The 27,616-nt window shown below is 36.0% G+C and overlaps 1 protein-coding gene across 1 annotated transcript; it reads left to right on the top strand.

Moving 5' to 3' along the window:
- Positions 1 to 44: 44 nt before the first annotated feature.
- On the top strand, positions 45 to 27,331 carry LOC110776463 (neutral/alkaline invertase 3, chloroplastic). Its single transcript, XM_021981029.2, has 7 exons — positions 45 to 283; positions 1,158 to 1,863; positions 13,660 to 13,825; positions 13,917 to 14,128; positions 25,616 to 26,109; positions 26,322 to 26,370; positions 26,626 to 27,331. The coding sequence occupies exons 2-7, from the start codon at positions 1,207 to 1,209 to the stop codon at positions 26,950 to 26,952; spliced, it is 1,905 nt and encodes a 634-aa protein (XP_021836721.1). The 5' UTR covers positions 45 to 283; positions 1,158 to 1,206; the 3' UTR covers positions 26,953 to 27,331.
- The last annotated feature ends 285 nt before the right edge of the window (positions 27,332 to 27,616 follow it).

The raw sequence follows: 27,616 nt of genomic DNA, 5'->3' as shown, positions 1-27,616 counted from the left end.
CAAGTGTGCAACCATTGTACAAATAACAAATCAAAGCCACAAGAAAAAAAACAAACAAAATCAAAACAAAAATGGGTGGAAAACAGGGAAATTAGAAAAGAAACATTTTTAGACAAAAAACATACCCTCCAAAACTTACGAAAGGATTAATCAAATTGAAATCGACAATAAGTTTGCATTTCTGTTCGCAATTTTGCCCAGGGTTTCTTCCACAAATCCACCATTCAAGCAAAGGAAGCTACAGTATCATCCAATTTCGCTATTACATTTTAATTTTAATCAGGTAAACCCCCATTTGTTTTTTCATCTCTTAGAATTCTTTCATATGTTCATGTCTTGCAATTATGATTAATTGTTGTTAATTTCATGTATTTCGCTTCTGATTATCACTTTTTCATTTTTTTTTATGTGGGTGTGATTTGGTTTCATTATATGCTGTTTTAGTTCTCTAATGAAGCTTTTAATTCTTCATTTCCGTTGTTTTTAGGTTTCTATTGGGTATGTTATCTTCGTTTTATTGTTTGGTCGGTACTCTTAACTCCGTCTGCTGAGAATTTAGAGTCATGTACTGTATACTGGAAATGGTTATCACATCCTTTAGAATATAAGTAATATGATTATGATTTCTAAATGTTGCCACTTAATGGACGGGTCAGGAGAAGATGGAAATTAGGCAAAGATTGTTAAGGATACTCTCCCTCCGTTTCGATTTGACGGTTACACTTTACATTTTTACGCATGCCAGTGTAAATGTTTGAACTTTAATATCTCCAATCTTATATCCGTAAAAATTATAAAAAATGATACTGCGAAATACATATCGAGACGTATATAATAAGATTTCAAACGACTATATTTTCCCTTATCCTTAAATCACAAATGACAGTGAAATTGAATTTGTGAATAATAATGTACAAAGTCAAAATGTAACCATTAGTATGAAACGAAGGGAGTACATAGTATTACGTAAAAACACTGGGATATTCTCAATTACAGGGGATGTCACAATTAATTGTTGACAATAAAGTCGGAGTAGTTTTAAAAAGTTATTTGTTCGAGTTAACGTTTTTTGTTTGAGGTACTTTCTCCAATAAAGTAGGAGTGAATTTTTCTTTTTGACAAATTTTCGCGGTGCTATTGGTGGTGTGTTCTTTCAGGTATCTATTTAAAGTGAGGATATTGAGTTCTGTATTAGTATTTTCTCCAATGGCCACTTCGGAGGGTCTTTTGCAAATTTTCTGTGGAACTTTACCTTATCGTCCTGGAACTAGAACTCACGTAAGCAATTACAACTCATCAGTCTTTTCGACGTCTCGCAGAAAATGTGTTCTGAAACGGGGTTTAAGATGTATTCAAGCTTTGCAATGCTCCAGTATGCAAAAGGTTAAATTTCGGTTTGGAGTTCTGAATGGTGGCTTGTATGAAGCTGCAACATGTCGCCGATGTAGGTCCTCGATCTTCTGCTGTGAATCTGCTGAAAGAGTGAAAGGCTCAGCTCCAGTTGATGGTAATAGAACCTGGTATGTTGATAAAGCACACAAACATCATACAATTAGTAGTTTGGTGAATGGGTCAAATACTCTGGAAGATGTTCAGCAGTTGCAAGGTAAAAGAGAAGTTACTGTAAAGGACGATACCACTGACCCTATTGAGGAGGAAGCATGGGCCCTCTTGCGAGAATCTGTTGTCAATTACTGTGGCAGCCCTGTAGGAACAATTGCTGCTAATGACCCTACAAGTTCTGATGCCTTGAATTATGATCAGGTTTTCATAAGAGATTTTATACCTTCTGGAACAGCTTTTCTTCTGAAAGGGGAGTATGATATTGTGCGCAACTTCCTCCTTCACACACTTCAGTTGCAGGTATGTACATTTCTCAGTATATACTAAGGAAGTGTGAACAAGTATTTTTGACATGATTTGATTATATTTCCAATGATGCTTCAATACACTAGAACCTCCTTATTTCTTCCCCTTTTTATTTCGTGGGGAAGGGGGTGAAATCCGTGGTTTTCTATGCCAAAAATTATATTCGGGATCAACGCAACTTAGTAAAATTATAACACATCACAGATCCCACTTACGCTCCGTTTGGTAGGGTGTAAAACGTTTTCATGGAAAATGATTTTTTTTCCAATCATTTTACGTTGTTTGGTTTGGCAAGGGATGGAAAACAATTTTCCATAACTACCTCAAAGGTGAAACACCTTTTCCATTTGAATGGGAGGGAAACCACTTTTCCACCTTTCCTCCTCTCCCTTCTTCCCCTCAATCTTCACCATCTTCTTCCATTTTCTTTTAAGGAACGAAACAAAGGAAAACTAGTTTGGAATTGTGTTTTCCCTTGGAAAATGTTTTCCATGGAAAATTATTTTGCACTGGAAAACGTTTTACACAAAACCAAACGGAGCCTTAAGGGTATGGTTTGAGGCTATTAGACTTATTTATCACCTCTTAAAAAGAAGTGTTAAGGCTTGAAGAATTGTGCTTTGTTGGTTGTGCAAAGCAGCTTTCGTTAAATATTTAAGGAAATTTTGTGAAACACTACCTTAATGTTTGGACGTTTTGTGAATTACTACCTTATAAAAACATTTTTATATTTTCCTACCTTATAAGCTTGATATGTTTTAGTAACACTACCTTGAAACAGAAAACGTTAAATCTCTCCGTTTGTGGGCCCATCTCAACGAATTTATTTCATTTCTCTTTCCTATTTCTCAATCTCTGTTCTTTACTTATCTTTCTCAATCTTTATCCTCTTATTTCTCAATCCTCTTCCTTAAAATCCCCTGTCAATATTCCTTTATCAATCTCATTCTCGACATGTTGTTGTATGACACGCTTAACCGGCTAGCACCATAGTTAGGATCATATACAAGGCTCCCAAGAAGCTGAACTGCAGCGTGGATCACTTGAATTGTCATCTTAGGATCTGTAATCCTAGTCTGTACTCTTTGTAGGTGGATGGGGTTAAAAATAAATAAATTAATTAAATTAATAAACAAAGAAGACACAAATTAAAGAAGAGATTAAGCATACTTTGTGGAAGGTATAAGGTATTAAAGACGAACCTGTAATCGAACAATTCTATTAATCTGATCACGATCAAGAGGCTGGAAAACTGTGTATTCATTTACTTTGTTCATGAACTCGTGACGGAAGATTGTTCTTGTCGAATCCATAACTCTCTACTTTATTATTTCATATGTTGCCTCTTTTGATGATGTCTCATCAGCAACATTAAGGATGACCCAACATTTGAAGTCATAATGATGACAATATATCGAGACTGAGAGTGAATTAGCAACCGCATCCAATTGAGCAGTGATCAACAGTGGAGTGTATTGGACTTTTACACTGTAATCAACAACCCGCATCCAATTAGCTAAATCTAAATCTATCACCACTAATCAGTTTGAAATATGAGGAACACCCTTTTTGTGTTTTGTTATTTACAATACCAATGAACTTCAATAGTTTTATTTATGTCTAATCATTTAGTATTCGATAGCTTATTTTTGAGGAATATAGAGGTGCCTCAGATCTTGTCAATCAAAACTTTACCCCCTTCGTGTAAAAAGAAATATAAAATGCAAAATCATAAACCAAATGAAAACAGAGAAGAAAATTCCTCCTCCAAGTGATGACAAATGATAAGTCCATTTGATTATACCTTATGTTATTGTTGGCTGTCCATTTGAGAGGGGATTTCAAGGAAGAGGATTGAAAAATGATGGGTACAAATATTGAGAAAGAGAAGTAAAAACAGAGATTGAGAAAGAAGAAAGAGAAATAGAATAAAGTCATTGGGGTGAGGCCCACAAACGGAGAGATTTAACGTTTTATGTTACAAGGTAGTGTTACTAAAACATATCAAACTTATAAGGTAGAAAAATATAAAAAAGTTTTTATAAGGTAGTAATTTACAAAACGTCCAAACATTAAGGTAGTGTTTCACAAAATTTCCAATATTTAAAAATGGTGCTTTTTCAAAGACAAAGTCCACTCAAGGAAGCAATCTGACTCCTGGTTAAGCAAAAGCCAGATCAGGTTAAAAAAGTAGAGGATTTGAACGAATATTAGCTCATTGAATTGAGTGATTATCAAATGTGTCTTACATCTTTTGTCTAGGTTTTCTAGGTCTGATTACTTCCTAGTGCCTTTAACATGTTATAATTCTAGTTCATTTTTTTGGCCCTAGCTGTATTTGACCCCTTCCCTCAGCGCTTTTCTCTGATTATTTTCCTCCGTACATTTATGTCCATGGACGCACACTGTGAGTATACAAGACTCTTTGTTGTGCTTATTTATCAGGCATGTTGTCAACTTGCGTTGTAAATGCCTAATTCTATCCTGTAAATGATGTAACAAATCGAGTAATAGGCATTCCACCATGTAGATATCTTCCTCTTCATCCCTTGAAACACACAGTACCAGGGAAGCTTGATGGTCACAAAGGACCAAGTGACCTCCTTAGACCAACTTGCTTTGATCTTTTGTTTGGTGTTATCTCCAGTTTCTTTGTTTTTTTGATTACTGGATTTTTTATGTGTGTTTTGATTTCAATAATATTCTTTTTCTGTCAAATTAATTGTTATCTACCTTGACTTATCTTGTTCCATCTTCTGTTCGTTGGGGTACGGGGACAAATACGGGAACGGGTACGGGGACGGAAAACGGCAAAATCAAAATTTCAAGAAACGGATACGGCAAAAAAAAAAAAAAAAGTTAACAAATAAAATTAACCACAAGAATTGTCAGCTTTGAAATGTGATAATTCATACAACAACAAAGACATTCTAATTCATGCAACAAGGACAGTAGCAGCATTAAACAACAAGAAACAAACATATATCAGCAAAGAAGCAGGAGCATGAAGATGTCGACCTCGCCGGAGTAGAAGAACATGACGTCATCGCCGGTTAGATGTGACCGTTGGAGCAGGGAGGTAGGAGACAAGGAGAAGAGAGAAGGGCCTGATATAATTATTTTCCCTTTTTTTTAAATGGGTACTTATATTTTTTTGGCCCGAAACGTACCTAAAACGTACCCACTTCAACCGTTGACCGTACCCATATTAGTTGACCGTACCCAATTTTCAGGTACGAATCCGGTACGTTTCCTGGAGGTACCCGTACAGTACCCGTACCTAAGAGGTACCCGGTACGGATACCTCTGAAAACAGCCGTACCCGTGCTTCAGAGCTTATCTGAACTTATCTAAACTTATCAAAACTTATTTTAGTTATAAATTGTACTTGGTCAACTTTTTCTGACTTATCTAAAATTATCTGAACTTAACTGAACTTATTTTTCCTAAAATAAGTGGAAATAAGGTGAACAGAACATAGCCTTATTCTTCACAATCTGATCCCAACCACCAACATAAGCCACTAGAGCAATGCTGTCAATAATTTTTTTTCAAAGCCCAAGAGCAATTTGTAGGGCATTTCAAATCCGGTAGACTTCTGCCCTTGGCGTAATAAGTATCACCTCACTTGCACCATAGTCTACCCTTCTTAGAAGTAATAGCCCAGAGTAGCTTAGTGATTGTTGCTTTATTCCAGAAGCATATGGCTTTGGTATTCAGACGTCCTGTAACCTTAGTTTTAAAAGGCGTTAGGCGAACCGAGGCGCAGAGGGTGTCTAGAGCCTAGGTGAAAGGCGAAGGCGCACGCCTTTCATAGGCGAGGTGCACTTGTTTGTATAAAATATTAAAAATTATTCTTATTAAAAAAATATTGTTGCTATATAATAAATTAATAATTTAACCAGTATGCTTAATTGTACATCTATACTAATCATTATCATTACCCCATTGCCTCAAAGAGGCTCCGCAACAAGCGGGGTAAGGGGGTCGGACGTACGCAACCTTACCCTGCAATTGCAGAGAAGTTGTTTCCAATTGACCCAAAAGCGATAATGGGAAGTCGGGACGACCATCTTTTACTTCATGGAAAGGAAGCGAAGATGTTTTAAGAGCCATTTTGATTTAGTCCATTACATCCCAAAGCCAAAAGAACAAAGGAAAGTTAAATTCTAATAATCCAACCTTTGCCTGGTAATCCATTAACAGTCCCACCTATGAGGTATTCCTAGCGGATCCAACCTTTGTTACCCATTTTCTTTTAACAAACCCTTTTAAATGGCGACCTGCATTCAGGTCACATGTCCTACGCGGCAATGACCATTGTGATTTTTGCAGGTTTCCTTCTTTTAAACTTCGTCTTTCTCATTTTCCTTCTCTGTTCTTCGTCTCTCTCATTCCAAAAAAAACAATCATTTCCTTCTCTGCTCTTGCTCACACGCCATTAACAACCAAAAAATCACTCTCTTCTTATCTCTTCTTCTCCACATCAATTAGCCCAAAAACTCCCATAATAATTGCTTCCATTTCCATCCTAACTCACATCACTCACCTTTCACCACCAACAAACCAACTCATTCTTCATCTTCTTCCTCCAACTTCTCCCCCTTTCTCTCTCCTCCCACACTCCTATCAAACAAACAAAAATGCTAGGCTTAGTCTCAGCTAAAAATCCACCATCAACACTTTCTCTCTCCACCGCAGAAACCACCACTCCTACCAGTCAGATCCGCCCCTTCACCGGGTCCCGCCTCAACTCCCCATCTCCCGCACCCAGACGCACTCCCTCCCCTTCCCCCTCTACCTCTTAGGCTAAACCCTCCCCTGACCGGTCCCCCGGGAAGAAAAAACCCGACCCGCAAAAACTACCCCTCAACTCGACAACCCAGATCTAGGTCCGTTTCTCCTCAAACTTGCTAGAGACACTATTGCTTCTGGGGATGGCCCGGTTAAGGCTCTGGATTTTGCGGTTCGGGCTTGATATCGTGGTTTTATAAATGTTGAAACCGAGATGCAAATCAACATCAACTTGATAATTTTTCTACTTTGAAGATTATGCCATTTTCTTTTTTGGCATTCTGTCTCTGATTTTGGAGTGCAAAGGTTAATCAACTTTTTCCTTCTAAAAGTTGGGGATGTGGTTGCAATCTCAGAGAGTCCAGTACTCCATTCAGGTTTTCTGTGTAGTTTGCAGTATCCGTCAGATAAACCTCAAAATCAAAAAGAATCACAGATTCAGGTCTGATTGCTTCAACTGTTGACCAAAAGATGTGCGGTTGCAGGGGAATCGAATTTGGATTTGGCGATGAGTCTTCATGTTGTTGCTGCGATTTACTGCAGTTTAGGGAGGTTTGATGAGGCGATTCCTGTGCTTGAAAGGGCAATTGAAGTTCCAAAACTTTGGATTTTTCATTTTACCAGTATTATCGAATTTTCAACACTTAGACATGGTTATGGATATCAAATATTGATATTAAGAGGGAAAGAGAGGGAAATGAAGGGTTATTTCCTAGTCAGCATAAAACTTAAAAAAAGAAAATGCCACACAAGCTTAATTGAGTCAATTATAAGTTGGTTGACTTTTTTTTTCAGGTAACCGGTAAAAGGGTTTGTTAAAAGAAAATGGGTACCAAAGGTTGGATCAGCTAGGAATACCTCATAGGTGGGACCGTTAATAGATTATCGGGCAAAGGTTGGATTATTAGAATTTAATTTTCCAAGAACAAATGAATCTTTGGCTCCATCAGAAATAGACATATCTACATCAATACCAATGCTGAAATGAAATATAGCAGCCACTATACTTGGTTACTTACTGCATAATAAGGGAAGAAAAATAAGGAAATTGGGGGAAAATCACTACAATAATAAATAAATAAAATACCAAGTATCCGCATGAGTGACTGTATGATGGTCCTGATGGATGGCTTATTTGCATCTAACAAAAAGAAAACAGTAAAAAGGTACGGACGTATAGTAGGATAAAAAAAGGAGGAAAAGGGGGAGGGGGGAAGTTAACATAGCCAAACACCTATTACTAATATAAGAAAGAAAATGTTAAAATATATGACATTTTTATCTCCTTTTGATAGGGTTAAAGGGATGGGGTGGGCCTAGTCACTTTCACCTTTTTCTTTCGGATTTTTCATGAAATACCCCCGAGATTTAAGTTTATTCACCAAATACCCTCGTATTTTCAGGTATTCACCAAATACCCCCGAGGTTTCATTTTCTTGCATGAAATACCCTTAATGACCATTGGAGCCTTTGGAGGCTAACGGCGTTAACTAGGCCTTAGTGCGCTTTTACTATTATACCCCTATTCTCCTTCTTCGTCAACCAAAAGCCCAACCTTTCTCCTTCCTTCTTCCTCTGTTCTTCCCTCGAAAAACCTCGCAAACCCTAAAAGAAATTTCCTCACCGCCGCTAAAATCACTATACGCATCGCCGGCGGCAAGCCTCTGGCATCAAATTCCATCCTCGCGAAGTAACTTCCAACTACTCTCCGGCGCCAGGACCACCCTCTGGCAATCCAACACTTCCAATTCCGGCGTTTCCCATGCCACCCTTGACGATTCCGGTAGTTTCTGCCTCAAAAATCGGTCTAATTTTGTTGTTTGGTCCACTTTTGATCATCCAACTGCTACGATTGTTCAATCGCAAAATTTCACTGTTGGGATAGCTTTATCATTTGGGTTGTATTCATTTTCTTTAAACAGAACTGAGAATTTGACATTACAGTGGAATAAATGCTACTGTTAGTACTTGAGTAACCCTAGATTAGGGCTTCAATCAATTGGGATTTTGTCACTCTATGATGATAATCTATCTGGTTCTGTGATTATGGCTTATGGGAGTGATGATGCTGAATCTAGGAATATCTTGAGGTTTCTGAAATTGGATAGTGATGGTAATTTGAGGATTTACAGTTCTAGCAAAGGAAGTGGGACTTCCACTGTGAGATGACCTGTGAGATGACCTGCTGTTAATGATCAATGTCAAGTATTTGGGTATCGCGGGTGCCCTGGTTGACCCGAATGACATTAACAAAGGGTGTAAGTTGAAGAGGGAGATTAGGGATTCTCCCAGAAGTGTAGCAATGTTGCAGATGGATCATACTAAGTTCTTAACTTACCCACCTAAAAATCTGAATGATGTTTACTTTGTGGGTATTTCAGCTTGTAGAGGAAACTGTCTTTCTGGTGGTTCTTGTGTGGGTTCAACCATTTTAGCTGATGGGTCGGTTCAGTGTTATATTAAGACATCGAGTTTTGTTAGGGCCTGCGTATTGTATGGTGTTGGTGCTTCTGGTTCACAGCAAGGGGTTGACCATGGTGTTCTGGTGGAGCAGGGGCATATGGTGAAATCATCAGAAAATATAGGGGCATATGGTGAAAACATCAGAAACCACTGGGTATCTGGTGAAATAAAGTTTCTAAAATACAGGGTATTTGGTGAAATAAAGTTTCTAACGGCCACTTAACGACAGGGGTAAGTCATGCAAGAATATGAAACCTCATGGGTTTTTTGTGAATACCTGAAACTACGAGGGTATTTGGTGAATAAACTTAAACCTCGGGGGTATAAGGTATTTCATGAAAAATCCGTTATTCTTTTAAACATTTCACACTATGTCTCCCCGTTGGAAAACAACCTAGCACACTCAATCACAGAAGTGTGTGCTTCTGTTCCCTAGCACCTCAGGATAAAACGCACAAAAGCACGCGCCTAAATGTGCCTATTGTATTGTGCTATGCTTTGACCACGTGAGGCGCTTTAGCTTGCTCCTGATGTCTCTTGGCGCCTAATGCACGCTTGTTATAATTAAGCTTGCATCTTTTGGAAGACATAAGTGAGCGCTAAAGACAAATGCTTTCTTTGGAGGATTTGTACCACCGGTCCATAGATAGGAACAATCTGCAGAAGCCTTGGATTTCTACTGCAGTTTCTTAGGGAGTAGAAAATCTGACAGCAATATGATTGCAAGCTGAGAAAACTCACTTTAACTAGCTGTAATGTGCCTGCAAGCGATAGGAATTTGGCTGTCCAACTTTTAGCTCTCCTCACCACCTTACCTTGTCAGGTAAGGATTTACAATGAGCATAAGACAACCTCTCTGTTTATAGACCTAGGTATCTGAATGAAAATTCACCTATAGGGATCCTAAGAGCATCCAAAATCTGCTGTTATGGTTAGGCAACCCTCCCACGTAAATGTTACTTTTGTTAATATTTGCCTCCAAACCAGAAGCCTGACAGAAGAGCTTGAAAGAAAGGCACTGTGAAGGATATTAAATCAGCTGTAGCAAACATCAAGAGATCATCAGCAAACAGAATGTGAGTAATAGCCAATTTCTCACATTTTGGGTAAAAGTTGAAGTTGGGGTTCTTATATAGTTGTTGCATGAGTCTTGTGAGATACTCCTTCCCAATAGCAAAGATAAAAGTAGACACAGGATCACCTTGTCTTAATACTTTCTTTTTGGCCTCTGAAGGAGCACATGGTCTGCCATTGATGAGGATGCTATAGGAAACAGTTGTAATCCAACCAAGAATCCACTTAATAAATTGAGTAGGGAAGTCTTTTTCTTTCATTACTTCGTGAAAGAAGGACTATTCCATTGAGTCGTATGCTTTCTTCAAATCTACTTTTAGCATGCACCTTGGAGAAATATTCTCTCCCATATGGCCACATCCTTTAATCAATTATGTGGCAAGCATAATATTGTCAGAGATTTGCTTTCCTAGAATGAACCCAGACTGGCAGTCTTGCACAATATCACCTATAATACCTTGCATTCTTCTAATGAAGATTTTAGAAACAATCTTATAGATAACATTACAACATGATGGGTTTGTATTCCCTAACGGCCTAACCCTTGTTGGATTAGGAACTTTAGGATCAAGAGTGACAGAGGTGTCATTGAACTGTTTAGACATGTGTCAGTTGGTAATATCTCCTGAATAGCAGAATAAAAGTCACCTTTAATAATGCTCCAGTCTGCTTGAAGAAAGAAACATTAAAACCATCGCGCATTATCATCTGCAACTCTTTTTCAGTAACCTCTTGGCATAGGAAGTCCTCAGCCTCTTTACTTAGCCCAGGATCACTTCTGAGTGCAGGAACACTGACAGTTGGTAAAGTAGAGGCACAAGAACCGAGCAGAGACTTGTAGAAACCCAAAATTTCACATTTAATATCTTCTGTATCAATCTATCTATCACCCTGAATGATAATAGATAAGCACTGACATCCTTCTTTGCCTTTCCTACGAGAGGAATAGAAGATTTTGATTGGAATCTCAAATTGTCAACAACGCAATCCTTGCCTTGTGTCTTAAAAAAATCTCCTCTACTTTAGACTATTTCCTCAATTCTTGAATATGCGGCTTTTCTTCCTCATATTGTTCTGAAGTTGCTTGCCACTGAATCTGGGTTTGCACGGTACAAACTTTTTGCCTGGTCAATTTTTGCTGCAGTACCTGCAAATTTGAGTGTCAAGCTTTTAAATGCACCTTGACCTTTTTAAGCTTTATCCGTAGGTTGTACATATGATCACTACGAGTAACATGAGCTTGCCAGACATACTCAACAGTCTTCAAAAATTTGCAACGAGTAGCAAGGTAGTTGAAAAACCTGAATGGTCTACCTTCACCACTAGCTACAGGTGAACAGTTAATAAGTAGTGGAGTATGGTCTGAAATGGAGTTACTCAGATACTCGGGAACTACATCAGCAAAATCATGCATCCATTCAACGTTTACTAAGCACCAATTAATCCTAGTTGAGGTTTTCCCTTCCCCAATTCCTTTTTGCCTAGAGAAAATATTACCACTGCTACTAACAGGGAAAAGAGCAATAGTATCAAAAGAGTGATTAAAATCTCTATAACTGCCCCTGTAATAGGAGCACCGAGCACCGTTAATTCTGTCTTCAAACAAAAGAACACAATTGAAATCCCCGGCTAAAACCCAAGGTCCAATAACAATATTTTTCAAATATATGATACAATTCCACATACGTTTCCTTGTATCAATAGTATGCAGACCATATATGGTTGTGAAGAAGAAATAGTTGCAACCATATGCTTTATAGTACAGAGGATAAATTGCTCAGAGCAAGCTAAAACTGTCATATCAACATCAAGGTGTTTCCATCCAACCCAAGTCCTCCCCTTATCACTACAAGAATAACTTGTTTCCCAAGTCCAATCATACCAAATCTTTTCATATTTTTTGGTCATTATGAGATTTAAATACAGTTTCAAGTAAAGCCATGATTTTAAAATTATGAGTGTTAATGAGATGTTTTACCTCACAGACCTTGAGGGGTTCATTCAATCCACTCACATACCATTTGCACAAATTAAGCCTCATTTAACAAGGAATTGCAATCCAGCTTGCCCTGTATCAGACTCGGCCGAGTTAACTATATTCCAGCGCATCAGTACATCAATTACCAATTCCTCTCATATCCTCATTCTGCATCATCTCCTTGTTGGCTTATTGCTCGGTTGTTCCTCCTCAAGAGTGAAAAATGAGTTATTAGGACTGGTTCTTAATGGAACTGGTAAAGGTCTACTACCTCCCTTGGTGGAAACTCTCCACCCAGCATCTGCCCCTGATTGATCCACAGGTAGTAGAAACAGTAGGCGTAGCCACTGGTTGACTAGAAGGTGAAGCAAGTTGTGTGGTCTGCTTTGGCACCCACTTCTGAGTGACCTTTTGCGTAGGCTGGGCTCTAGGTTGCTGCACAACAGGTTGTTGATCACAGTTGTGACCAGCCATTTGGCAAACTTTACAGTATGAAGGTCTCCAGTCATACTAAACATTCTGCTTGAACAAGTTCCCTGCAGCATCTTCAATGCAAACGACATCTGGTGGAGGGCAAGTGATACCCATCTCCACAAGCATAATTTGTCAATCTGTTAATGTGAACTGTATGCTCCTGTGAAGAATTTTTTAGTGAACACTCACTTTGATTATCAACCAATTTCTTTTACGTATGAATTACAGAAGATATGAACAACTTGTGATTTCTTCTTCATATATTAAACCTATGTCATCTGTACCGTTATATGAAATGAAAAATAGATTTACCCCCGTCTGGTGAGAGTACCTTCACCAGCCCACAAATATGGGTGTGTAATACCCATTGCGGAGAGCAGACTTTGATCAGTCTCTTATTAGTCATAACTTGTTGAAATATAACCTGTAGAAGAAAGAAGTTCAAATTGATACTTGACAGACAGCACCTGATGGGAGTGATTAAATGCCCAAATGAAAGGTAAGTCTTCTTCTTGATATGAGACTCTAAGAGACTTCATAAAGTTGCTCTTCATACAGTTCCACGGTGGGTGATTAGAAGACTCTAAGTAACATACCCAGGAAGAGAAGCAAAAATTCCAAGGGAAAAGGAGTCCGTATTTACCTACATATATACATGGGAAATAGAATCCCATTTGATACTTTCATTAGGGCCCTCAGTACAGCCAAGAGTTTATCAATTGGAGAAAATATGACTGAATGGATTAACCATGAATGAGAAGAGAAAGGAAACAGGGCCCAGAGGGGTGAAATAGTGATTTGCCTCAGGCGGTCAGTATCCTCGAAGAAATATCTAGATCTCTCCCTTTACTAAGACCAAAAACTAGGTTTATGACAGACTGTCAAAGCTGCTGGTTTGAATTATTGAACTATATGCAGTTGAGTTGTTACTTGGTGTTTTCCTTTATTTGTAGCTAGTTGCCATTTATTTGTTTATCATATGAAATGCTACTCTGTTATCTTGGCAGAGCTGGGAGAAAACAATAGATTGTCATAGTCCTGGTCAAGGATTGATGCCTGCTAGTTTCAAGGTTCGTACTGTTCCTCTGGATGGTGATGATTCTGCGACGGAAGAGATTTTGGATCCTGACTTTGGAGAGGCAGCTATTGGGCGTGTGGCACCTGTTGATTCTGGTTCTCTCATATTTTTGTTGCACAAGTTACTGTGGCTCACTTTTTACAGTAAAGCATTACTAGTTACTCATTCTTGATGCGGATTTTTCAGGGCTTTGGTGGATTATACTGTTACGTGCCTATGGAAAATGCTCTGGAGATCTGTCTCTTCAGGAGAGAGTTGATGTGCAGACTGGAATTAAGATGATCTTGAGATTATGTCTTGCAGATGGCTTTGATATGTTCCCAACCTTGTTGGTTACTGATGGTTCGTGCATGATAGACCGTCGTATGGGAATTCATGGGCATCCTTTAGAAATACAGGTAACAATGAGCATACTTTGCATTGCTTTTTTCATCTTACAAGATAAATTTTCTGCTACATTTTACATTGCTCTTGGTAACTACACTAGATAACTTTTGCGTCTGTAGAAGCATTAGTTTATCATGGAAAGGATTTTAGAGAACAGTAAAGACTTAGGACTATTTTGAATGCAGCCAGTGCAACTTTCCTCCTTTGTTATGGGAATTAAATCGACCATGAGAATAAATTTTTGCGATATGTTAGACAATGAATTTGGTTTAGATATCTACAGGAGAATAACTGACCAAGTTTTGCGCAAGCTAAGTAGCTATAAGAATAGTGCAACTTCGATCTTATTGGGTTGACAAAAAGGATTTTACGGCGGAATGATGTGAATGGAAGGTCATTCAAAATTCAAATAGATAAGAAATCATATAAAACCAGTAGAAACAATGGCGCTACCCTACCTTTGATGACAAGGACTTTTGTATTTCTAATTTTTTTTAGGAATGGTGGAGTTGGATGCTGGGGGTTTGTCAATGGGCTAAGATTCATCACTTTTGACACAGAATATAGACAGGAGTATGGCTAAAGAAATGTGTAAACGGAAGAGTTAAAGATTTTACTCCACTTGTTGAAATCACCATGGACTCAGAGAGCTTTCTTCACATCTTTCAAGCGTTTATCGTCCATTGTAATCTCTTACCTTGTGTAACTGATATGATTTAGTCTTTGGTGATTTATTCATATCTGACGAATCTCTCAAGTTTTCTAACATGATGGAATATTTTTTTTAGTATAATCAAATGGCTGTGATGGTCATTGCCTTATTAGGAGAACAATAGAAGGACACCATATTACAGTCATGTGCAGAGCATGGTATAAAAATGCGGTATCGGTCGTAGGTGATGCGTAATGGAATGATCTTGGTGGTCACGAATCAGGTGACGGTGGTGGTCGCGGATCGATTAGTGGGGGAAATATAAAGTAATTAAAAATACGGTTTTTTCATGAATATGACCCTTAGATTTAACGAAATGCACCAAATACCCTCGACTTTTTCAAAATACACCAACTACCCTCAAGGTTTGTGAAAGTGCACCAAATACCCCTATTGACTAACGGTCGGTAACGTCGTTAACCAATTAACCCCTAATCAACCATTTTCTCTATTCACCCTTAATTAAATTAATTAGACTAATAAAACCCCTAAAATCAATTAACTATTATAAAAAAAAAAAAAAATTAAACCTCAAAACTTTTGACACTTGTCGGCTCCACATTGATTTCCTCTCTTTTAGTATATTTTCCTTAAATAAGATATGACAATTTTTTTTAAAAATGATAAGAGAGACAAATCATAGAGCGACACTTGTCAGCCCCACATCGATTTCCTATCTTTTAGTATATTATTAATCAATTAACCAAGATATCCCACTTATTTAACTAACACAACTTTGGAAGCCCAATACCCCATAATTTGTAATAAAATAATAATAAAATTCAATATTTTAAGAGTAAGGTAAAACCAAGACAATGTCTAATTAAGGTTGCGTGTCCTTTACCTTAAAAGTAACAAGTTCCAGGTCCAATAAATATAGATAAGTTCAAAAAAGTTGCAATAAGGTCTTATAAGTTTATTCTTTCAAGTTTACTATCTATTTGTTTTAAGGAAAATCTATTTGACACCCTTAGGTTTTTAACATTCTGTTTTGTAGGCCAAAATAAAATAAAATTGGTTGATTCATGATTATTCACACAATAGTGAGCGTAATCTTCCACATATAATTATGTTTTTGACATTTTTAGTCTTGAAAATCATAACAGAGTTTTTGTCATGGTTGGTGCTTACCCTACTTCATCCCTGTCAAATTCAAACTCATGGCTTTGTTAGAAAGACTAGAATTAATGGAATGTTCCATATTTCCATTAAAAATCTAAACTTTCCAATTTCTCATAATACAAACATTTGTTCCTTTCGAATAGGAAGAAAATACATGGTTAGAAAGGTGTATGGAAAATCAACAAATCTCTTTGAGGATAGAAGTTAATCTTACATTGTGCAAATCAAGAATTTAAAAATAAATTTTACTCAAATAAGAACGCTATAGCACAAGAAACAGTACCAAGTTCGCGATGTGCGGGGTGGGCGAATTCATAATTCGTTGTTACAAATTGTATTGGGAAAGGAAGACTTTAACTTTTAGCCTCCTCCAAAACAAAGAGAAAAAAAAAGAAAAAGGAAAAAAGGCCACGTGACGTGACTAACTTTAATGTCTTCAACTCTTCAGATAGGAGTACACATGGTGTGCAAGAGTATCTTGTACCCACCAATTAAACAATGCCACATCATTTGAAAAGATTCCCTTCCCTTGAAATTTTCAGTTTAAAATTTGAAATTTGTTTTGAAATGTTAATTTTGAATTTCAAATTTGTTTTACCTTTCCAACAATCTGTAATTAATTCTCAAAAAAATATAGGAGAGAGAAAACTTTTTTTTTCAGTTTTGCACCCTTTCGCGTTTCTTATCCCTCTTCTTCTTCCCATGGTTTTTCTTTTGTTGTTCATAGAAAACAAAAAAAATGGGATTTTAGCTATGTTACTCCGACACTTCTTCCGGCAGTGGGTGTCGACACGACCCGACCCGACCCGCGACCCGACACTCGACACGTGTCGGGGGAGGTGTTGACACCGGTGTCGAAATCAGGTGTCGAGGTCGCAAATTCGAAATCAGGTGTGGAGAAGAAAAAAAAATATGTTGGGGCTTTTGTTGTAGAAGAAAAAACGAGATGAAAGCACTTATCAATTATTGTTTTCATCTATGAATGCTTCATCTCAGGCATGGCTGTTGCGTCGTCCTGCACTCCTGCTTTCTCCTTCCATTAACGCGTTTGTTCCTGGTGGTGGGACTTTGATTTTCTTTTGATTTTTTTAAAATAAGGTGGGAATTGGGAAAGGAAAACAATGCCACGTGACCTACCCTTTACCAATATTCACGTGGGCTTGTCCGGTTGTCCCACCATTTCCTTTTCTCTTTTTTTAAAATGTTTTTTTTAAAAAAACTCTAATTCTTACTTTATTAATTTACTATCTTTGACTCTACTTTTCGCCAATACTCAGGTGAGTTTGTCGCACAATATTCTTTTTTCTTTTTATACGTTTTAAAAAAAAAACTCTAATTCTTACTTGCATTACTTTATTTTTTATGTTTACTTAAAATAAAAAATATTTTTTTATTTTATTTATAAAAGTGTCTTAACTTTTATCCGACACTTTGTTTGGGAGCAGTGTCTAAAACACAAGTCAAGACACTCCTTTGGCCGTGTCAGAGTGTCTGCAAATATTTGGATCGTAGTGTCAGATACTCGACACCTTGTCGGACACGACACCGACACTCGTGTCTGAGTAACATAGGATTTTAGGGTTCTTTGGTTTTTCATTTGTTCTTTCATTGGTATAAATTAATCATGGGTTTTAGGCTTGGTTTATTAATTTGTTCTTCATTAATTAAATTAAATTATTTTGGGGCTTTAGGGTTCTTCTGATTTTTCATTTGTTCTTCATTCAAATAAGTTGAGTTGGGCTTTAGGGTTCTTCATGTAAAACGATCGATCTCAGTCCCTCCTACAATCGTGACTTCTTGAATCTAAAGCTTGTATAATCTTGTTCTTCAAGTCCGTTCCAAGAACAATTGTTCTTCCTTACAATACAACAAAGGTTGAAGGCGAAAGGTTGACGATCAAATGACGGTTGTTCATGATTTTCTGACGATTAAAAGGGTTATTTGCGTGTAGGGGTTGTTCTTTGGGCGAATTTAAAGGGTGTTCTTTGTGTGATGGGGTTGTTTTACATCTACCTTTATGATTCTTCTATAGCTAAAATGATCCCATAAAATATATCTTTAAACTTAAAAAAAGATATCTAAAGGTAAAGAAAAACATCATTTTGACCTTTTCATGACTAAAATGATCCCATAAAATGGTTTGTTACAATTAAAAAATTGCTTATTTTTGCTCTTAACAAGAATCGAACACAGGTGTGCGCAGTTATAGTAGATGTTATACAGCGTAGTAGTGACCATTGTAGCAAGGGGGTATCAGCACATAAGTCGTTACAAACAAAAATCTTTTATTCTAATTTTACCTTGTTTGAGAATTCTGAATTTGATTTCTTGAAAGATGAAATGAACCTTAATAATCGCAGATAAAGTTATAAAATATTGTGTTCTAGCTACCTTTTCCGGTATATCTCGGTGGTGGTTGTAATTTTGTATTATAGTAAGATTTATATAACTTATATGTTTATGAAAATGTTAGGAATTACGCATCTATTTTACTTGAGTTTGATTTTATTTAAATTTAAATTCTTCAAAAGTTAAATGATCCCTTGTAATCGTAGCCAAACTTAGTAATTATAAGTCAACTCTTTGAAGTTATGATCTAAACAATTTATTTACAACTTATCGGAGTTATTATTTTTGGATATCGTTACTATTTTACGGGTTTAAACATACGGTAATAAGTAAATATCATTTGGAGATCGGTAAACATTTTCTGGTATCGTTAACTTTATTGTAAGCCTTTGTGTAATCATTAAACTATATAGTACATAATTAAAAAAATAAAACCAATTTATATTTCCAACAACCAACTCCTTTTTTATAATGAGGATAATTAATTATGATAGTCCCCATAAAGGCAACGAGTAGCCAAAAAAGACATAGTTAAAGGTGAAAAAAATATCCATTATTTGATATTTTCATGATTAAAATGATCCCATAAAAATGGTTTGTCACAATTTAAAATTTGGTTATTTTTGCTCTTGACAATAATCAACCACGGTGCGCGCAGTTAGAGTAGATGTTATATCATGGTAGTAATGACCATTTTAGCAAGGGGGTATCAGCACGTAAGTCATTGCAAATTAAAATCTTTTAATCTAAGTTTACCGACTTTGAGAATTCTTAATATGTTTTCTTTAAAGGGATGATCCTTTATAGTCGTAGATAAAGTTATAACACACTTTGTTATAGCTACCTCTTCCAACCTTGGTGGTGGCCTGGTGGTCGTAATCTATACTATATATTAAAAGGCGTTTCTAATGAAGTTTATGTGCCACGTGGCACTCTGTTTATGAGTCTTTCATTTCATGTAAATTTCATATATTTAAAAATTTAGAAATGGAGCGTGTACAAGACTTGAACCCGCGACCTCACGTATAAACAATAAAGTGTTTACCATTGAGCTACAACACGTTACATGCTATCATTGAAAAAAAATACTAATATATATAATAAAAAAGGAATTTATTAATAATATTTTCAAATAACAATAATATAAATATTACTAATGCAGTAACCCGGGCCTAAAAACTAGTTTGTATTATAAAAAGAAGTAAACAACTTAGATGATCATGAAATTGTTAAGAGTTACACATCTATTTAGTTGAGTTTTGTTTTATTAAATTTTAATTTTTTCGAAAGTCAAAGGATCTCGTGTAATCGTAGCCAAGCTTAGTAATTAAAAAAAAAATTGTGGTTGTTAACTTTTGAAGTTATGATCTAAACAATTTATTTACAACATACGGGGTTATTATGTTTGGATATCATTACTAATTTACAGGTTTAGACATACGGTAATAAAAAAATACTTATTTGGAGACCGATACACATTCTCTGGTATCGTTAAGTTTTATTGTAAGCTCATGTATAATCATAAAAATATATTAATATATAATTAAAAAAATAAAACCAAATTTATATTTCCAACAACCAACTCCTTTTTGATAATGAGGACAATTAATTATCCGATGGTTCCCATAAAAGCAACGAGTTCCCAAAAAAATCATAATTAAAAGGTAAAAAATAACATTCAATATTTTGATCATGTAATGACTAAAATGATTCCATAAAATGGTTGGCCTTAGCATCGGTGATTGAATTATGAAATTTAAATATATGTTGGTTATCAACTTATCTATATTATCGAATAGACCAAACTGTTACAACAACCCTTACTCGACCATCCTTACACTGTTGTACCCCGTGTTCGGTCCTCGATCTGAATGTGGAACGGTTTTTTCTTTTGTAGTTGTTATTTTTTAATTTTGTTATTATATGTTATTGGTTCTTGATAAGATTTATGGAATCATAATACATAATCTATAATCAGCTTGTATATTACAATATACTCCCATTGTCACTTCAAAAAAACCATTGTCATCTTCCTCAACCTTAGCGATAAATAGATCAAATTCAGAAAAAACAGCGTTGGGTGTCGTTGAAGAACAAAACATCCCCATATTTAGTTCTCTACTATACCTTATTCCACCTAGTACATTGCAACAACTGAAATTGATTTAGAAAAAGTATATTAAATTTAATAATTCAATTGAGCATTTCATCAAACATCTTACATTCATTACAAAGGAAAGTTTATCTAATAAAATATTCAGTTTGTGAAGCCGATTAAACATATAAAAGATCGGTTTGTCAAGTTGATTAAACATTGGTTGTATTCCACGAAATTTATATATTTTGAAAATGTCCGATAAAATACACAAACTCATTAAGATTCAAAAACATTCCGAATTATTCGTGCAAATGAAATGGAATTTTTGTGAAAAATAACATAACAGTAATGGCAGAAATTTTAGGAATAAGATGAAGCTTTATTTGGTTATTAATGGCAAAAAGGATGAAAATAAAGGAAGATCAAAACTTGAAAGAGATTAAGTACCAGTTGCATTTTGTTGTAATCAACCCATGTACTTAAGAAAGCTTGAAAGATTTTAATGATAATGTTTCCCACTCACAAATACTCCCTATGTATTTATTTAAGGGATACACTTGCCTTTTCCGGCCGTATTTATTTAAGAGATACACTTGCCATTTTTAGTATCTTATCAACCCCGCCATCTAATTAAATAATCTATCTACAGTTCTACACTCCATCCCCACCCCCCATCCCCTAAAATGACATGGTCCCCACTTGTTTTGCTTATTAAAATATCTACCCAACCCCACTTGTTTTATTACTTTATTTCATTCAATTTTTTTCTTAATACCCGTGCCCGATCAAGTGTATCTCTTAAATAAATACTGAGGGAGTACTACTCAAAAATATTCCCGCTAAGATGCTAGCAAAGGCGCAAATTGTGAAATTATACCGCCCAAATATTCTTTTTCAGTTTACTTTTCCCCCTCTTTTTTTAGTGGGATTTGTGAGTTGGCAGATTTTAAGTGGTGGTGTGCAAGATGCACACCCTGTGTACTCCTATCCTTTTCCCTATCTAGACTTCAGTTTTCCCTCTAAGCATTTAAAAAGGAAATAAAGACAAAAAGTAAAGCACTTCCCAATATTTCAATTACCCAGTTCCATTAGTAAAAGGCAAAAAGGTAAAGCACTTCCCAATATTTTCAATTTCACACTTACAAAAAGGCAAAAAGTAAAGCACTTTCCAAGTTGAATTACACCATGTGCATCCTTGCGCAAAATATTTCTCTTTCATCCTTCCCTTTCTTCCACCTCATTTTCCACTATCTTGAGATACTTCTTACTATAACCTTTAATTTTTTCTCTACAATCTTCACCCAAGGTCACCACCCGACCACCCTCTTTCAACTATTTTTTATATATACTCTACCCCAATTGTTTTTCTTCTATAGAATACTCATTTCAACTACTAATAATTTATAATTAATTTGACAATTTATTACTATATACTAAAAGAGACACCAGGAATGACACGTGTCAATTTCTGGTGCAATTTTTTCCCGCCAAAAAACCCTTTTCTAAAAAAAAAAAATATCTACTTTATTCTATTTTTATTTTATTTCCTTTTGTATAAATATTTATAAATAGAATAAATTATATGATTATTAGATATGACATTATTAGACAATTTTGGTAATATTTAGTCAGATTGCCATATCAATAATAGAAAACATTCTTACTCCATATTTTGTTCATATTAAGCATATCAAATATTTAATTTGGTCAAATCATCATATTAAACATATAAAATATATAATACGTAATAGAACGAAAATTGTATATTGTTATATAATAAAATGAGTACGTTCGAGATTTATTAATTACGCAATAGATTTAAGGGATAAATATTTCAGTTAAAAAAGATGATCAATTAATAACTTTTAAATAACCGTGCATGCACGGGATCTAATCTAGTTGTACATATATGAAAGTTTATTTTTATTATCTGATATTGTTGTTATTAATTATAATAATGAAAATACTATCATTATAATATATATATATATATATATATATATATATATATATATATAGAGAGAGAGAGAGAGAGAGAGGCTCCCGTAAGAACACTTCTTACGGTGAGAACACTTCTTACCGTAAGAACACTTTTTAGACCGTTGGATTGTTTCTAATCTGACCGTCCAAAATGAATCAATTTTAACAAATCTGGACCTTTAAATATTTTAAAGGTTGGGATTAAAATCAAAAAAAAAAAATCAGATTTTTTTTATATTTTCCACTCTCTCTCTCTTCAGTTCCCCTCTCTCTCTTTCGAACACCACCAACATTCGGCCACCGCTCGTAGCCACCACCACCAACATTCGGCCACCGCTCGTAGCACCACCACCATCCGGCTCGCCGCCGATCTCTGATCTCCCTCGCCGCCAGTCGCTTCTCGCAGCAGTTCTAATCGCCGGTGCCAATTCTAATCGCTGCAGTTCGAACCTCCCTCTCTCTTTAATTCTATCTCCGGCCGGTCGTAGCCACCACCAACTTCCGCCGGTCGCTTCTCGCCAGTCATCACTTCTCGCCGGTCAATGTGCTCGATTGTGGCGGCGATCGCGGTGGTTCCTCTCACGGTTTCGAAATCGATTTCGCTGCTCGCCGGCCACTCCTTCACGCGGTGGTTCCTTCTCGCGGTGGTCACGTCTCGCCGCCGCTCGCTTATCGATGCCGCTGCTCACCTCAATCGAGCAATTTCGGTAAGATTCTTGGATCATCCTCCCTCCTCCAATTCCTCAATCAACACTTCTCAATTCGAAATCAATTTCGATAGGGAATTTTCAATTGAATAGCTGCTTGCGGTGGAAATTTCAATCGGTTGTTCGAAATTGAATTTTCAATAGGCATTCTCAATTGATTGTTCGAATTTTTTGTGATTTCGTGGCTGAAATGGTATGTGGTGGTGGTGGTGAGCGAGAGGAATTGATTGTGGTGGTGCTGGCTGAACTGGTCTGTGGTGTGGTGGCTGAACTCGTCTGTGGTGGTGGTGCTGGCGGCATTATCATTTGATTGTTCGAAATGTACTCGGATCTTGGAAAATGCAAAAATTGGAACATACTTTAATAAATTTAGAACATGCTCGAATATATTTTAGAACATGCTCGAATAACATTTGAACACTGTTGAATAAAGTTAGTACATGCTTGAATAAATTTAGAACATATTTGAATAGAATTAGAACATGCTTGAATTAAGTTAGAATATGCTTGAATGGACTTAGAACATGCTTGAATAAATTTAGAACATGCTTGAATAAATTTATAACATGTTTAATAATTTTAGAACATGCTTGAATTAATTTTGAAACACGATTGAATAAAGTTAGAACATTCTGAAAGCTTGAATAAATTTAGAAATGCTTGAATAAATTTAGAACATGCTTGAATAAATTTAGTACATGCTTGAATGGATTTAGAACATGCTTGAATAAATTTAGAACATGCTTGAATATATTTAGAACATGATTGAATAAATTTATAACATGTTTAATAATTTTAGAACATGCTTGAATTAATTTAGAACATGGGCTTGAATTTTTAGAACATGTATATACGTATATGTGTTGACTAGTTTCTCATGTTCTAAATTTAGAAAATTGTTGAACACATTTAGAACATGCTTGAATAAATTTAGAACATCGTTGAACAAATTTAGAACATCGTTGAATAAATTTAGAACATGCTTGAATAAATTTAGAACATGAGCTTGAAAATTTAGATCATGGTTGAATAATTTTAGAACATGCTTGAATTAATTTAGAACATGAGTTAAAAAATTTAGAACATGGTTGAACAAAATTAAAACATGCTTGAATAAATTTAAAACATAGTTGAACAAATTTAGAACATCGTTGAATAACTTTAGAACATGGTTGAATAAATTTAGAACATGGGCTTGAAAATTTAGAACATGGTTGAATAAATTTAGAACATGAGCTTGAAAATTTAGAACATGGTTGAATAAATTTAGAACATGGTTGAGCAAATTTTGAACATGGTTGAACAAATTTTGAACATGGTTGAACAAATTTAGAACATGGAGAGTGTAAAAGTGTTCTTACCGTAAGAAGTGTTCTTACATAAGGAGGTGTTCTTACCGGATCCCTCCCCTATATATATATATATATATATATATATATATATATATATATATATAATTAATATTGAATTGCGCATAATAGCGTTCAGATATGGCAACAAATTCGTCTGAACTTGTAAAATCCCACCATTTTTCTACTTCTTGTCCAGTAAAAGTAAAAGAAATATAAAAACAATGCATTTTGTTCTTCCACTCAGCAAAAGATAAATAAGAAAGCCAATGATGTATCTCTTATTCTCTTTATTTGGCTCAAGAGGAAGCTTGACATTAGAATACCTGGGGCAAGTAGTAAGCTAACTTGACAGATATTACAAGTCAACATTGTTGCAATTTTATACTGTCAACATTCACTTGACTGGAGGCTTCAGTCGTGGATGTGGGTGCTCTTAGGCATTAAAAACAAAAAAGGAAAAAACTGCAGTTCCCTGAAGAAGACGAAGCGACCGAACTGCGATTAGGAACAAGTGAATTTAATCACAGAATTTCGCAGTTCAAGGGGTAGGGGAATATTAGCTAACCCTGGTGGTGAACATGGTTAAGAGAAACAAGTCGATAATCAATAACCATCATATTACAGCTAAATGTACAAGATCAAGTGAACTAATAGATTTGTGGGCACTAGATAAGGGTTGAAAGGAAGAGTGTCTGCTCAAATTTTTGTACTTTTTGGGACAATTTCGGTATTATAATTTTCTTATCAGGGTATTGTGGGTAAAAATTAACTGATTAAAAAGGAAATAGTCAAAGTAGGCACATCAGTTTGGGACACCCGATTAGGAAAACATATAACACTATATTATGGGACGGAGGGAGTACTATTTTGTCTTTTGAATGAATTGTGAAGTTACCACATACTTCATCTCCTCTAAAAAATTGCCACATTGCAATTTTTTTGGTCAAACCTTGGAATATTTTACCATGAATTATCATTACCCTATAGAAAATAATAGTCATGTGGAGTCTTGTTAGATTTGTTTCATTAATATATTTTTGAAATAACTTTTTATCATTGTTACGCTTGTAGAGTTAGGGATATTTACGTTTCAAGTTGTGTCTGTGAACGGGCAAATAGGGCAATCTTTTAGGGACGGAGGGAGTATGATGTTTTACATAATACTGCGTGTTTTTCAGGCACTTTTTTATTCTGCATTGCGTTGTGCTCGTGAAATGCTTGCTCCAGAAGATGGATCAGCAGATCTTATACGTGCATTGAATAATCGTTTGGTTGCATTGGCATTTCATATCAGAGAATATTATTGGATTGATATGAAGAAACTCAATGAGATATATCGTTATAAGACTGAAGAATACTCATATGATGCTGTCAACAAATTTAATATCTACCCTGATCAGATCTCTCCTTGGCTAGTAGAATGGATGCCAGGGAAAGGAGGTTATCTAATTGGTAACTTGCAACCAGCACACATGGATTTTCGATTTTTCTCTCTGGGTAATATTTGGTCTGTGGTAAGTGGCCTGGCAACGAAGGATCAGTCCCATGCCATATTGGACCTCATTGAAACCAAATGGACAGACCTTGTGGCTGATATGCCTTTAAAGATATGCTATCCTGCTCTTGAAGGTCAGGAATGGCAAATTATCACTGGCTCTGATCCCAAGAATACGTAAGATTTCTGCCCTGCTTGTTGCATTGAATTCTCCTTCCCGTGTCTCATTTTGACTTCCAACACAAATTTAGGAAGTATTAGTAACGATAAAGTGTGAAAATATGTGAACGGGAAATTATTTTTTTAGTATGGGACTCTGAAGGTGGGATTGATAGAGGATACGTCCTCAGGTAATTCTCTATCCTGACATAGCTCCGTCATTTTTGCAGACCCTGGTCCTATCACAATGCTGGCTCCTGGCCGACATTGCTTTGGCAGGTTAGTAAACAAAATTCTTGTGGCAAGGCCGTTTGCTGACACACAATACTTGTATCTGTTCCATCAATTATTGTGCTCATGGGAGGTTTTGTTTTGCTGTATCTATAGTTGTCTGTGTGAATCTCACATGTTTGCATCCAGAATCTGTGCATGGATGAGTGAAAGATTTATAAACTAATTGAAGTGGTTAAAAAGCCATGTTGCGTTTAGTGGTATAAATTTTCATACTAACAGTTTGTTATATTTTTTTCACAGCTCACTGTTGCATGTATCAAGATGAATAGACCTGAAATAGCTGCTAGGGCTGTTCGTATTGCTGAGAAACGCTTATCACAGGATAAGTGGCCTGAATATTATGACACTAAAAGAGCAAGGTTTATTGGTAAGCAAGCCCGGTTATTCCAGACTTGGTCAATCGCAGGATATCTTGTTGCAAAGCTGCTCCTTGACAACCCCAATGCCGCCCAGATGCTAATAAGTGATGAGGATTCTGAACTTGTCAATGCTTTTTCTTGCATAATTGCTGCTAATCCTAGAAGAAAACGTGGTCAAAAAAGTTCGAAGAAGACGTTCATAGTATGAACTATGAAATAAGAGTAGCTTTCATCTGGTGTTATTACTTGGGAGAGTACAACAATTTAACAAATATTGTTCTAGCTGTGCCCGGTCATCAATTAATTTGTTGAACTGCCCATTACTCTCATTGAATTCATTTGGTTTCCAAGTTCTATTCACTAATCCTTGGCCGTGTGGCGTCTGGATGCACGAGTCGTATTGGATATGTAGACAAGCTTATTCACCTATTACATGTATATTATTGTGTGTAGTTTTGGATATGTAAATCATGGAGAAGTACCTGATTACTATGTAAATATGGCATATGCTCTGAATATCATGTGGATTTCTTCAATTCCAACACTTTGAAGGTTGTCTATGAATTCTCCTTAATGGTGTGTTTGGATGTGAAGATTTCATTTCAATTGATGGATTTCGCCAAATCCAATTGTTTGGAAATAAAAAGAATTTCGAATTGAATTTGGTCCAATTTTGTATACTACCTAAAATCAACCCAAAATGAGAATTTGAAAATTCTTTTTAAAACCATGTCATTTTAAATTCCAGCTATTACGTTCTTTAGTCTTTTCCTTCCTCGATGATACCGACGATGAATAAAGAAGATTTAAAAATCTCTCTCCTCAATCTCTCTCTCCTCTACTACTCATATAGTCATACCTACCATTCACCT

Source organism: Spinacia oleracea, chromosome 4 (assembly GCF_020520425.1).
Source record: "Spinacia oleracea cultivar Varoflay chromosome 4, BTI_SOV_V1, whole genome shotgun sequence".
In the NCBI taxonomy this organism is placed as follows: Eukaryota; Viridiplantae; Streptophyta; class Magnoliopsida; order Caryophyllales; family Amaranthaceae; genus Spinacia; species Spinacia oleracea.
Note: the sequence above shows the minus strand (reverse complement) of the source record. Positions and strands in the feature narration are given on the sequence as shown.